Genomic DNA, 12,792 nt, shown 5'->3' on the forward strand with positions numbered 1-12,792 from the left:
TAAACGCAAAAACATTACAGAGCGAGAACACCGCTGACTTGCGTCAGACCGGGCGGTTTAGAACAGAGTGACCGCGCAAATGCACTCAAACCCCGCGCCGTCACCGTCACGTGACACGAGTCGTTCCGCCAATCAGAGGAGGCCGCCGCCTTAGCGGCCTTGCCGCCCGGGGGCGCAGGCGGCCGCCCGCCTGCCGCCGAACGCTGCTCGCAGAGGCCGGCCCGGCTCCGGGGCCGACCCAGAGAAGACGCTCGTAGTGTCGCGGAAAAACCGGTTATATCTTGTCATATATAACCGGGCGTATTTATCACAGCGTTTGATACAAAGCTGCTGCTCCTCTTAGGCAGAACTACCGAAGACATCATGTAGAGTACACATCATCTGAGGGTCTTCTGAAAACGGGCGCCGGTGAGCGCTATAAGTTGGCCAAGCAGCCCAATGCACGTACATATAATGTTGTACATATACAAGAAGGACTGGATGACGTTAAACATGTCTTTTCTCCAGAACTGACAGAAAAAACTGGCGTGAGATAAAAAGAAGATGTTTCTGATGTTCGATGGTCACCAGAAGATTCATTTGCAAAAAAAAAGACGACGATACCTACCATGGCTTTTAAATTAGGTACCTATTACATCATGACACAATTACGAGGCCTCTGTAATGTTTGCAATACATCAAGTGTCGTTGCTATTGCTAATCATCCGAACTAAAACAGAACTGTGGCCGTGCTCGTAAGATCGCGGCTGTCAATTTCGTTCATGCGCCTTGAAATGGAGGTCTTCTCATGTGAAATGCGATAAAATTTAATGAACGTCCTAGCATCTTGTTCCTCTGACATTAGAGAACCTATCGGGTTTTATAAACTTACTCAGCACTCAGCACTTCAGCAGTCAGGTATCCGAAAGAGGGCATGAGTCATGGCTCAGCCCGACTAAAGCCTAACGTCATTCGATGCAGGAAGTCCCGACATCACATGATTGACCTAGGGCGGCAAAAGCACCCGATAGTGCTGTTTGTATAGGTGACTTCCCGAGCCGGGCCGTGCCCCCAGCCAGTCAGCACGTGCTGCGTGTATTAGTCAGAGCGGCTGACGGTCCTCACTGGCGGCGCGCCAGGGCGACTCTGGAGCAGCCAGCCGGCCTGACCGGAGTCGGCCTTGGCTGTCGGCGGCCGACCGCGCACCCTTGGCGACCGGCCCGCCCCCGCCCCCGCCGCCGCCCCCGCCCATCGGCGCAGATGTGTGACATCCTCCATCCATCCGGTGGCGCCTGGAGCACCGCTGTCGTCACCTGAGAGCCCGCAGAGCCGCGGTCGGTTGTAGGCGGTAATGCCCTCTGTTATCGGTTCATTGATGATATCCAAACATCGGCTTGCTATCGCTAATCGCAGCAGACTCAATCGGATTTAATGTGTGCATAGAAAAGTGCATACGTTTTGTTAGAGATCTGTGAATCATAATGAGAAATAAGAAGGGGTAGCAGTTGGATTTTTAACTGCATATTAACTGCATATTAAAAGATGAAAATACATATGTTTACCCCAATCCAATCACCAAAACTCCCCTAAAATTACATTGTGCACTGTGCGGCCGAACCTATCGCCATTTCATCAAGCTAGGACAGACTCATCTGCGGGAGTGCCTAAATAGAGCAGCTGGTCGAGTGTTCTGCCCACGCCTGAAACGGCCGCGGAACTGACGCGGCACCTGCCCGATCCAGCCCACGCCATCAGAACGAGTCGGGATGGCCGGAGAGCGGGCCGGTCCACCTGCTCACAGCTGCTCTAAAACGACACCTGTCGGGCTGAAACTCCCCAAACGATCGCCAACACGGATTGAAGTAGTTAGTTCGTAGGTCCTGGGGGAGGGGGGGGGGCACAATTACCAGTGTTAGTTCAATTACATCTGTTGGTACGGCAGGTACAGACAACCCGCCATGTGTTTCCATTTTTAACTAGCATTCCGTCTTTGGAAACATTCCGTATTTTTGACAGCTGTTGTTTTAGTTGTTTTAGGCAGAGGCGAATAATGGGCTGTGGGCAAAGTCTTCAGTGATACGACTCCTGTTGGTAAGAAGACATTGTTTCAAGTCCACAAACGACAAAACAGTGCAATTCAAATCTTTATATCTATATTTCGCAGACGTTTCAACGACAAGGCGTCTTCGTCAGTGCAAATGAAATGAAACTTAGTACATATGTTCAATTAATTAGCATATTCGATAGCATATTCAATAGGATATTCGACAAATATTCGATAAATTACTATCCGTATTCGTTCAATCGTTTCCATGTGAACGATTGAACGAATACGGATAGTAATTTATCGAATATTTGTCGAATATCCTATTGAATATGCTATCGAATATGCTAATTAATTGAACATATGTACTAAGTTTCATTTCATTGCACTGACGAAGACGCCTTGTCGTTGAAACGTCTGCGAAATATAGATATAAAGATTTGAATTGCACTGTTTTGTCGTTTGTGGACTTGATACGACTCCTGTACCTCGGAATCAAACATCTAAGGAGGATATCCCTTTTGTGATGCGAACTATAGGAAAGCTCAACATTAAAAGACATCACAATTAATATCTTCGCTACAAACTGTGATTTAAATTCGTCTCCTTTGTTCTCCACGGTAAACAGACAAATTGTACTCAATGTAGGTATTTAATGACGAGCCGGAGCGTAATCACCAACGGTCATATACTTCTACGAGCAGTTGTACAGTCGTGTAAAGGTTAATCGACAGGGACTCTGTATCCACCGGTAACCGAAGCCGATGAGTACTGGCAGCAGCCGCCTGGTACTGGTAGACTGTACCGCATGACCTGTGCGTTAAGCGGCGCAGCCTATCCACGCCGTATGACACCGGCCCGGGTCGCCGCTTTGAAGACCGGCTGTGAGGTAGCGAGGCGGTGAATGCAGAGCCCAAGACTACTTTACTAATAAGCATAGCCCAGTCGCCCGGCTCGGATCGGCGCGGGCCGGAGAGCGGTGTCGTGAGGGGTGTGGGAATTCAGTTCATCACCCGTCCATGATTAGACAAACAAACCAAACTAAATCCTGTTAGTTTCGAACCAATGCCTCTAGGCATTTGAAATTACAGACGCCAATAGATGTGTTATTTTCACAGTAAACAAATGGTACCTAACTTTAAACAAAGCGTACATGCTACCGGCTAGTATGTTAATATCTTACAAAATACCGGACTTTGTTGACTCTCGCCTATCATAACTCATCAGTCCTCAATCATAACATTATTGACAAAAAACGACCATACCTAATGTCTTCAATGACGCAGCATATCTACATACGATGTAACCTTGGCTGAGTCCACGACTGAAAAACATAAACAGCATTCCAGTGCCGAGGGTTCGGCCGGCTGGGTCCCGGGAGCGGGGTGGCACTGTACAGTGTACATACACTCCACCGCTGTGGCGGCGGGCTGCAGGGTCGTCCGTCGAGCCAGCGCGGCGCTCCAGCGTGTCCCCCTCGGCTTCCTCATGTTCGTGGCGCTGCTGATCGTCACGCTGTCGGTGCTGGCCGCCGCCGTGTACAGCGTGTTCAAGAAGAACAACCATCCGCCAGGTCAGTGGTGTAATGAGGGGCCTATGAGATAGAATGGTTACAGCATTGGAAATACCTATCTGAACGGGGGATAAAAGAAATAAAAAGCGTAACGGCGTGGCCCCATCGTCTCTAAAGAAGCACAACAGCTAGATTTTTCGCTATTTTTCCTCATCAATACTTAAGCCATTGTAAATATAAACAGTAATCACTAATAACATGTTACGTAAATAAAAGGCTTTAATGAAGCATCGCAAAACGGACGACAAATCATCCATTGATTCATATTCTATCGGAAATTCGTACGGGTAGAGAGTACGTGGTAGAAAATGGCAGACTTTTCATTCTCTCCGCCTGTATTCCTCTGTCACGGAGTTTTTGCTGTCATGATTTCTCTCTCGTGTCAATATCAAGGCTGATATTGCCCCGCTAGAACCAGGATTTCCGACGGCTGACGCCTGTTTTTTAGGTATGTATCTCATTCCGAAAAATAATGTAAAAGTTCAGGCAGTAGAATGCTCTTTGCTCCAGAAACGCACATTAATCCGTCTGTCAGATCAGTCTGACTTCAGTCTGTCGGCTCCCGCAGGTCCGAGAGGTCTGCCTCTGATCGGCCAGGCGCTCTCCATCGACTGGGGCCACCAGGACCGCAGTTTCACCGAGTGGAGCCGCCGATACGGGCCGATAATGAAGGTGACCGCCGGCTGGGAGACCATGATTGTCCTCTCCGACCCGGACCTGATCCGAGAGGCCTTCAACGGACCGATGGCCGCCGCCCGCCAGAGCAGCGCCGGCTTCGAGCTCATGTATGCCGACAAGGGGATAATATTCACCAGTGGTGAAATGTGGCACGAGACGCGACGCTTTACCCTCTTTCACTTGAGGAACTTTGGCATGGGCCGGTCCAGGTCCGTTGAAATAATCCACGATCAGATCAAAGAGTTTATGGAAGAGGTGATGGAGCCTAATAATGGACAGCCGACATCGGTGGACCATAGCCTGAACGTCGCCATCCTCAACATCATCTGGGCACTGGTCGCCGGGGAGATAGTCAGCATAAGGGACGCCAAACTGCTCAAGATCATAGAGAAACAGGAGGAATTCACCAGCAAAGCCCGGCTGTTTTTCCTTCTTGCGAACGTTCCCTGTTTGATGCTACTGCCAGAGTGGATCACCGGCATCAAGAAGATCCTTGCCATTTTCCACTACCCAATCGACCACCTACTGCTGCCAGCGATAGAGAGCCACCGGCGCACGGTGGACCTGTCCGGAGAGCCACGCGACTACATCGACTGTCTGCTGCAGGAGCAGAGCCGCCAACCGGAGCTGTTCACCGACCGGCACCTGCTGCGCTGCATCCTTGATCTCTTCGTCGCCGGCTTCGACACCACGGCCAGCACGCTGCGCTGGGCCTTCTGCTTCCTCTGCACCCATCAGGACGTCCAGCAGCGACTGCACGACGAGATCTGCCGTGTCATCGGCCGAGAGCGGCCGCCAGAGCTCGCGGACAAGGCCAGCATGCCCTACACGGAGGCCTTCCTCATGGAGACGCAGCGTCTGTCCAACATTGGCGGTATTGGGGTGGCACACGTGAGCACAGCTGAGTTCCGGTTGGGCGGCTACACGGTGCCGCGCGGCGCCCAGGTCATCTCCAACCTGACCGCTGTCCACCTCGACGGCAGGCTGTTCCCGGAGCCTCACCGGTTCCGACCCGAGCGGTTCCTGGACGAGCGCGGCCAGCTACGACCCAGCCGCGCGCTGATGCCATTCTCGGTGGGCAGGCGCTCCTGTCTGGGAGAGACGCTGGCGCGCACAGAGCTCTTCCTGTTCGTCACTAGCGTGGTGCAGCGCTACAGGCTCCGGTTTCCCGACGGCTTCCAGCACGACTTCGCCATCAATGAGTCCAAGCCTTTCATCAAGGAACCGACTCCGTACCAGCTGATCCCGGAGAGGCGATAATATGTATGCAGTTTTCAAGACACGCGTTCCGACTCCATATGTGTTATTTTTCGGGTATATTTACAATAATCGAGAAAGTCAATCAGAGGCGCACGTTCAGGTTACGAAAACAGTGTCCAAATGAGACCCTGCTTCGAGGAGAAGTGTTTAGATAAAAAATTTAGATAGTGTTTAGGAGAAGTGTTTAGCAAACCAATTAAAATGCTCTGACTGAGCTGACACTATCCTTTACGAATAAGCAGCCCAGAGCGTTAACGAAAAATAAATACAGTTTGGCTTGTGTGCAGCATCTAGTCTGAGTACCTAATCTATCACCGTTTGCATCATCACGTTACACGTATCACTGTCTGATCAATCTGTCCCGCACCAGACATTCAGTTTCAGAACAGGGCCATGTGACGAAGGGCAGTGGCAGCGCAAGCGACCACCCGAATTTGACGGGGCTGACAGGTGCGAAGGTCCAGCGCAGAGTACCTATACGAGTAGGTGCAGCCAGCTGGCACCGTGCTCAGCAGCCGTGACTCAAGTTAGTGTACGAGTGTTTATTGTTCCCGGCACCTTTCACCAGTGTGTTAACTAATGTCATGTGTTATTATCATAAGGCAGTATCAAAGTTAGGAGCAATGTCGGCGCTCGACAAAAGTGGCGGCGGGAGGCGTTTGAGCTGTTTGGTTAGCAGTGTTCTGCAAATCTGCCGGAGGGCTTTGACGACGATTGGCAGTCTTCAGGCTCCTCTCTATGGTAAATATTTTAATTGATGAGAGAAATCGTTTAGGATTTCACAGGGCTGCTGCAACTGACTATTTTTTTGCCGCTGAATACTTTCGCCGGATACCTACATTCATGCACAATAATATTTTTCACCGTGAATATTTTGCACCGGACTACCGGGCTGGACTAAATACCGGTGCAGTACCGGTATTTTCACTGTTGTTACGGAACAAATTTGTTTTCGTTTACGACGCTTACACTGATAAAAAATTATTCCTCTGGGGTGTTTTACGGGTGTCAGCCACTGTTAAAAGTGCCATGTTATACTTTAAATGGTGTGCAACAATACCTTTAAGAGAGTTCAACACCACAACAACACCCTCTTAACAACGGTTTCCTATCGCATAATCGCATCGCAGAGCAGGCTCCAGACAGAAGTGATGTGTGCGTACATACCTCTGAATAATGATTTTAAGTAAAAAAGTGTAGAATCTACACATGCAAGAATATTTTACATGTATTAATTACAAAAACGAGTCTGTCGTGTCTGAAAACATGAGTAGAAATGAGTAAGATATCGCATAGTCTGTTTGAGTCTTTTCACGCCGATGTTATAGTTTCAGCCAAGCTTCTTTTATAGTTTCGGCTGTACAGTATGTCTAAAAAGTATGTCCCCTGGTTTGGCTCTCCCACAGGAGGCGAATCGGTAACTTGGCTGAATCCCAGTTGCGGCACCCGGCCGCCAGGGTCGCTGCCGCGCGAGCGGCCTTGACCGCTCGCATGTCATTGGCAGTTCGGTCCCTCCCCATCTATACAGAGGTGGGGAGGGGAGAAGAGGGGAAGAGAGGGGAGGGAGCGGCATCCGCTCGGCACTGGGCGATACCTGGCTGACCCGCGCTCCCTCGCTGACCTCCGTCCTGCCCTCAGGCGAAGACCGACTTCCTCGGCCCGTAGCGGCCGAGCGGAAAACCGAGCTCGCAGGGCGCGACTCCATTGGCCCAATCTTATAAATGGAATGCTGTCGTATTCACGGCATTAGATAATATTAATAGTGATACCAGCAGTGGATGTCGTAAAATACAGTCCAAAACAAACGAAAGCACACGATTGACGCATAATGCGCCCTCCCATTCAAATAAGACGCCCACTTCAATAGATGGTGTAGTTTCTTAGGGCGTAAAAGATGCAAAACACTACCAAACTTTTTTTAGCTCGGCCACTGGGACCGTCAATATACAATTGACTGAAATGCATGAAAACCATTTTGCATTTAATAGCCGTTTCCTGCACCAAAACTTTAGCCAGTGACGCCCTGTCCATTCTAAAGCGTTTATAAGATTGGTCCCAGCACCCGATTTTATATGAGGAAGTCGTTTAAAAAGCATCTTATCTCTAACCAATTTATTTATTATGGCCACTTTTACAGGACGTCTATAGAGCTTTGACTTTTACATTTCTTCCTCGTTCAGGAGCAACGTTTTAACCCTCACCGGACCTTCAGGTTTTCTGAATACCGAGGGGGCGTTGGGGGGTTGGAAGTGAGGGAACAACCCCCTTTGCCGATTCGCCCCTTAATGAGCTAGAGCCTCACGAGAGAAACGATCGTGCGCGTCGTTACGAAATGCAGCGATTGGTCTCCGATTTTAAGGACTATGATCAGCCGATGACTTCTGAGGTTAGGTCAAGTGGCCCAAGGCACAGGTTCGGTTTTTGGTAAATAACTTCGCTAAACATGATCGCAGATCCGCGATTTTAGCAGCATCGTGTTTGTCTAGCTCAGGCGTGTCGAATGGTATACTTTTTCTTCGGGTGAGATCAAGTTAAGGTGTTAACCTCGGGTCAAGGTCAGGTCATAGCCCGTCAGGTCACGAAGCTGGTCAAAGCATAGAGATCTTATACACAATTTAATTTAGGATAGTTTAATTCAAGTCGGTATGAATCCGACTTGACAATTTACTAGGTGGGTTTTGCAGCGCTATTACTTCGGCATATAATTATAAATCATTGCTAATTTCGATCTGGATGTCGTTATTCAATGCTGGCCTTTGCGCCCTCAGAAAAGCTTATAGTCATGAAGGCTTGCATTGACCCATACTTAATACTTTCCATTTTTCAGCACCATTATTCGCCGTAGTTGACCAGGTATTTTTCTTCAGCTCTCCCCCGAATCATTTGGCTTAGACCCATGGCGTATCACCCGTGCATCGCAAGACTCACCTACCAAACACAAGTTCACGATCCCCACGAACCCACATCAGCGTCCGTTCGCTTGGTGTGTGACCCCTTGACCTTTGGCCGCGACAACTGCCAGCTTGCCGGAGCACCCCTCCCTGCACGCGCTGCCCCGCCCGCTCCCCTCCCTCTCTCCCTCCCCCCCCCCGGGGTCGTGTCACGAAGGTTCGGGCTTACGCTACTACCGGCCGCTGCGCAGCTGTCACCTAGCGCTTGGGAATGTGTGGTCTGGTGCGGATTCAGCCAACTACCGGCTCGCGACACCAGCGCCACGTAGTGGCGACGGTACATTATTTTTAGACATACTGTACAAGCTCATTTTTGAGAAAAGAAACCGTTTTCACGACGGACATTTGGCTCGCATTTGATGCAGTTTTGGTGAGGCTTTGGCGAAAGAAGATTTTGTGTATTTCATAGTACACTGTAAAAAAAAAATTCACTAGCTAATTTTGAAATTAGGCATTTTTTACGAGTGCCTCCCTTGCTCCTCGTTACAACATACTCGTATATGGACATTAGTAGTCAGAGCCATGCACGTTAACAATGCCGCTTGTGGAACAAATGCCTACAGGGTGTTTCACTAAAAGTGTCAAAAAGTAAAAGGCCCTTATGCACATAATAACAATGTTTTCTATGGACATTTGCACATCATTCCATCCGCGATTGTTGGACATTTGAATGTATGAAAACGATATCACCGTCACTCAAACCTATTCCACATATCCGCCCCTTCTTTTGATGCACCGTTTCGGCACGTATCCGGAGGTGCCTCACAGCCCGTTTTCATCTTCAGCGTCCAGACTGTCGGCAAAGCCTTGCATTGTGCTCTTCAGCTCCAAAAGTGATGCGACTTAAGTCTTCCTCAGCTCTGCGAGAGCTACTGACCAAAACCAGAAGGCTAGCGTGACAGATCGGGGCCTCGCGCTGGCCAGGGGCGGGCGGTGAGGCAGCTGATTATTCGGCCCGGGAACGGAACTTCTGGTCCAGCCAGTTCTTGGTGGCTACAGCCGTTACAGTGGTTGTTTCTGATAAATTGGGGGCTTGGCTATTTCTGATGTTGAAATAAGCTTCTTGTTATCTTAAAAGGGCCTAAAAAAGACCCTGACCTTTTCAACGATTTCCGCCGAGAGGTGGGGGCGACCCGCCTTTTTTTTGGACTGGAACCGGCATCAAAGGAACCCTTTTAAACCTCTCAAGAAGCCCTTTGAAACTTTTATAATCTGGGTCGTAGCGAGGTGAGAGAGTGAAACGTTTCCTGAAAAGTCGGCGTACGGTTTCAATGTTTCTGATAGCACCAAATGTAAGTGTAATCCACCGCTCCCGTTGCGGTGTACATAAATAACCTGTTCTTGTTCTGTATAAGGAAAAAAACGACTAGTAACTTTGGCCTCCTGCCCTCGCTCCGTATGAGTGTAAAATATATCTTAAGTGGCCAAAGCATAAATGTCCAAAAATTTGCAACAAAGCCACGTGCACAACCACGTGCTTTGCGTATTTTATATATCTTTAATAAGCATTTTCTTTTTGACACTTTTAGTGAAACACCCTGTACGAGCGAGAACATGTTCAGAAACCTAATTTTGCGCAGTGTTAATGAACTACGCACAGCCTCACAGTGTTACCCGCCGTTGGCTTGTTCTCGGCCAGTTTTTAGCGTGTCCCTCAATTAGGTCATTTCGCTATTAGCTCAGCTGACGAGGCCCCGGCTGGCACCTACTAAACGGATAACCTTGCGTGCAACCCCCCTTGTTGTCCCGAACGCCTGCAGCTGGTAAACGTGCTGGCAAGCTTGCGTGGTAAGCGGCTTCGGATGGCTATGAGGATGTGCCTCATAGCTATCCTCGTCGCATGTTACAACCTAGGAGTCTGTGGCTGCTTTCAGAAGGAGTCCCCCCCCCCCGCTTCCGGGAGCCGGCGTCCATTTTGTGTTGCGTCGCCATTACTGTGTGTGTCTGCCCACTGCTCTTTGGCTTGATTGAAGGTGAGGCATCTTGTATCATTTGCTATGTGCTCAACAAAAAGGTTGTCCATTTGTAAACAAAAGTTATTATGTTGTTGAGCTTCTTAGAAGATGTATAGCAGTCAGCTAGGGTTCTACTAATTGCTTGTATACGAGTATACCTGCTTTCTCATATTATCAGACATAATCATCAATTGCAACACTGAAATAACGTCATTGTATAAAGATATTTGTTATTAACTAGCTACGGTGCAGATTTGATGAGAATAAGGTGCATTCGTCAGATAGCCCGTCGCGAAAACGGCTTGTGTGGATTAAAGCCGTTTTCACGACGGGCTATCCGGCGAGGGCACCTAATTTGACCAAATCTGCACCTAATCTCTTTTACAGCAAATATCTGTATTTTATGAACTTATTTTAGTGTTTTAATCGATGATACTATCTGATAATATGACAAAGCAGGCATTTTGATCTCGGAATGGGGGCGCCTCTCTCCTTTTGCTGGGGCGTCGCTCCTCTTCGGGGGTGCTTTCTCCTGCTGGGGTGCCCTTCCACTGCCAGGGGCGCCCCTCTTGAACAGAAGGTATCTTTTTATTATTGTAATAAGACGCCCCTCTTCTGCTGGGGGAACGCATCTGCTGCTGGGGCGACTCTCATCTGCTGGGAATGGACAATTGGGCGTCGCTCTCCTGCTTGGTGAGCCCATTACTTCTGTTGGTTTGGAGGCGCCCTATTTCTCCTCAACCTTAGCTGTGTCGCTGCTCATCTGCTCGGGGCGCCCTCTCTGCCGCGGGCTATGGGCGCCTTTTTCGGATGGAGGGGGGGGGGGGGGCGGCTGCCCCCGCCGCCCCCCCCCCTGCATCCGTGCCTGATAAATGCAGCCTTGGCTTAGCCTAGCCTGCCGCTGGAAAGCATAAACAGCATTCCGGTGCGGCGCACAGTGGGCCAGGCGCATCAAAAAAGCGGAATTAAGTCGAAAATCAACTTCGGTGAAATTCCTGTAATTATGGGATAGAGTATTGTAAAAATGTCCAAAGTTTCCGAATAAGCACGTTTCCTTTCCCCAATGTCAAGGCAGATAATGCTATAACGTCGCAAAGTAGGACTTACCGACTGGAGATGGAAATGACTGCTGTGTACCATATTACGTTCCCCCGATTCAAAAGCTCTCAGCGTAAAATCATTAAAGTTATTCCGTACAAAATAGCTTTAAAAAAACAGCCGGTATTTCTGCGCATGTTTCTCGTACTCAAGTTCCCGGGAACTATTTCATGCTTACTAGTAGCGGTGGGGTTTACAGTGCCTGTTCGGAACCGTGGTAGTGCAACGACGCAATGAATTTATATAAGGATATAAAGAAAACGTCACCGAACAACACGAAGATATTTGCTGCCTGACTTTCCTCAAGGTGTATAGCTTGCTGCCCAATGCAAATATTTTGCGCATTTTTGCGCGAAATGGACAAATAAGGGTTTAACCCTCGCCGGCATAGGCCGTTTTGCATCCCTCGACGGCACAGGGGGATGCGACCCTCCTCCCGTTTGGCCCCTAATTGAGCTAGAGCCTCGCGGAAAAAAACATCGTGTAGGTCGTCACGAGACGAAGCCAACGGTACCCGGTTTTAAGGTCATAGGTCAAATGGTGACCTCTGAGGTCAGGTCAATGGCCGAAAGTCGGGACCTGTTAGAACGTCGTATAGTGTGGCTGCTAAGGGGGTTTTCGGGATGCTGATCACGAATATCATGTTAGTTTTGATCACAGATGATGCCTTCATGCATTTAGGCCAGGTCGGGTCAGCTCAGGTCAGGTCAACCAGTATGGGTCCTGCCGGGTATTCGTAGTAGGTGTCAACCGGCCTCTGACAGCTTCGTAACATGTTACGAAGGCACCAAAACTACTTCGTAAATGTTCAAATGGTTCCTAAATTCGAATTCAGCTCCAAAAACTAGCCCAGAAACATGTAAAACTCGAAAAAATGAACCGAGGTCATCGAAGGTCAATGACCTGACCTGACCTTCAGGTGACCTTTACACCCACCCTACTGCATGGGACCAACATCATATCACATGTTTGAACGCTTGAAACCACGAAAAGACTGCAAACGCGCGGCCAATGCGGCATAGTGCCCGCCTGTCCCAGGCATATGTGCAGCGCAGAAATCAAATAATGACGTCATAGGTCAGTGACCAAGCGTAACCAATCAAATTGGAAAATGGATATCGGATTCGGCTTTAGCATGATATTTTACCCTGTAACGAATTGTTTTTGGCACCGCAGCTGTGCTCAATGATTTAATTCCGCTTTTTTGAAGCGCCTGGCCCACTGTGCGGCGCGGAGGCCGCCGGCCGGCCAGAC

At 49.2% G+C, this 12,792-nt stretch overlaps 1 protein-coding gene across 1 annotated transcript; it reads left to right on the forward strand.

Annotated features, from left to right (window-relative positions):
• Positions 1-3,438: 3,438 nt before the first annotated feature.
• On the forward strand, positions 3,439-5,790 carry LOC122367689 (cytochrome P450 2C15-like). Its single transcript, XM_043341025.1, has 2 exons — positions 3,439-3,596; positions 4,165-5,790. Exons 1-2 carry the CDS (start codon positions 3,512-3,514, stop codon positions 5,532-5,534), a joined length of 1,455 nt encoding a protein of 484 aa, XP_043196960.1. The 5' UTR covers positions 3,439-3,511; the 3' UTR covers positions 5,535-5,790.
• Positions 5,791-12,792: the final 7,002 nt, after the last annotated feature.

The sequence above is a fragment of the Amphibalanus amphitrite genome, unplaced genomic scaffold (genome assembly GCF_019059575.1).
Source record: "Amphibalanus amphitrite isolate SeventyFive unplaced genomic scaffold, NRLGWU_Aamphi_draft 000889F_arrow, whole genome shotgun sequence".
NCBI classification, from domain to species: Eukaryota; Metazoa; Arthropoda; class Thecostraca; order Balanomorpha; family Balanidae; genus Amphibalanus; species Amphibalanus amphitrite.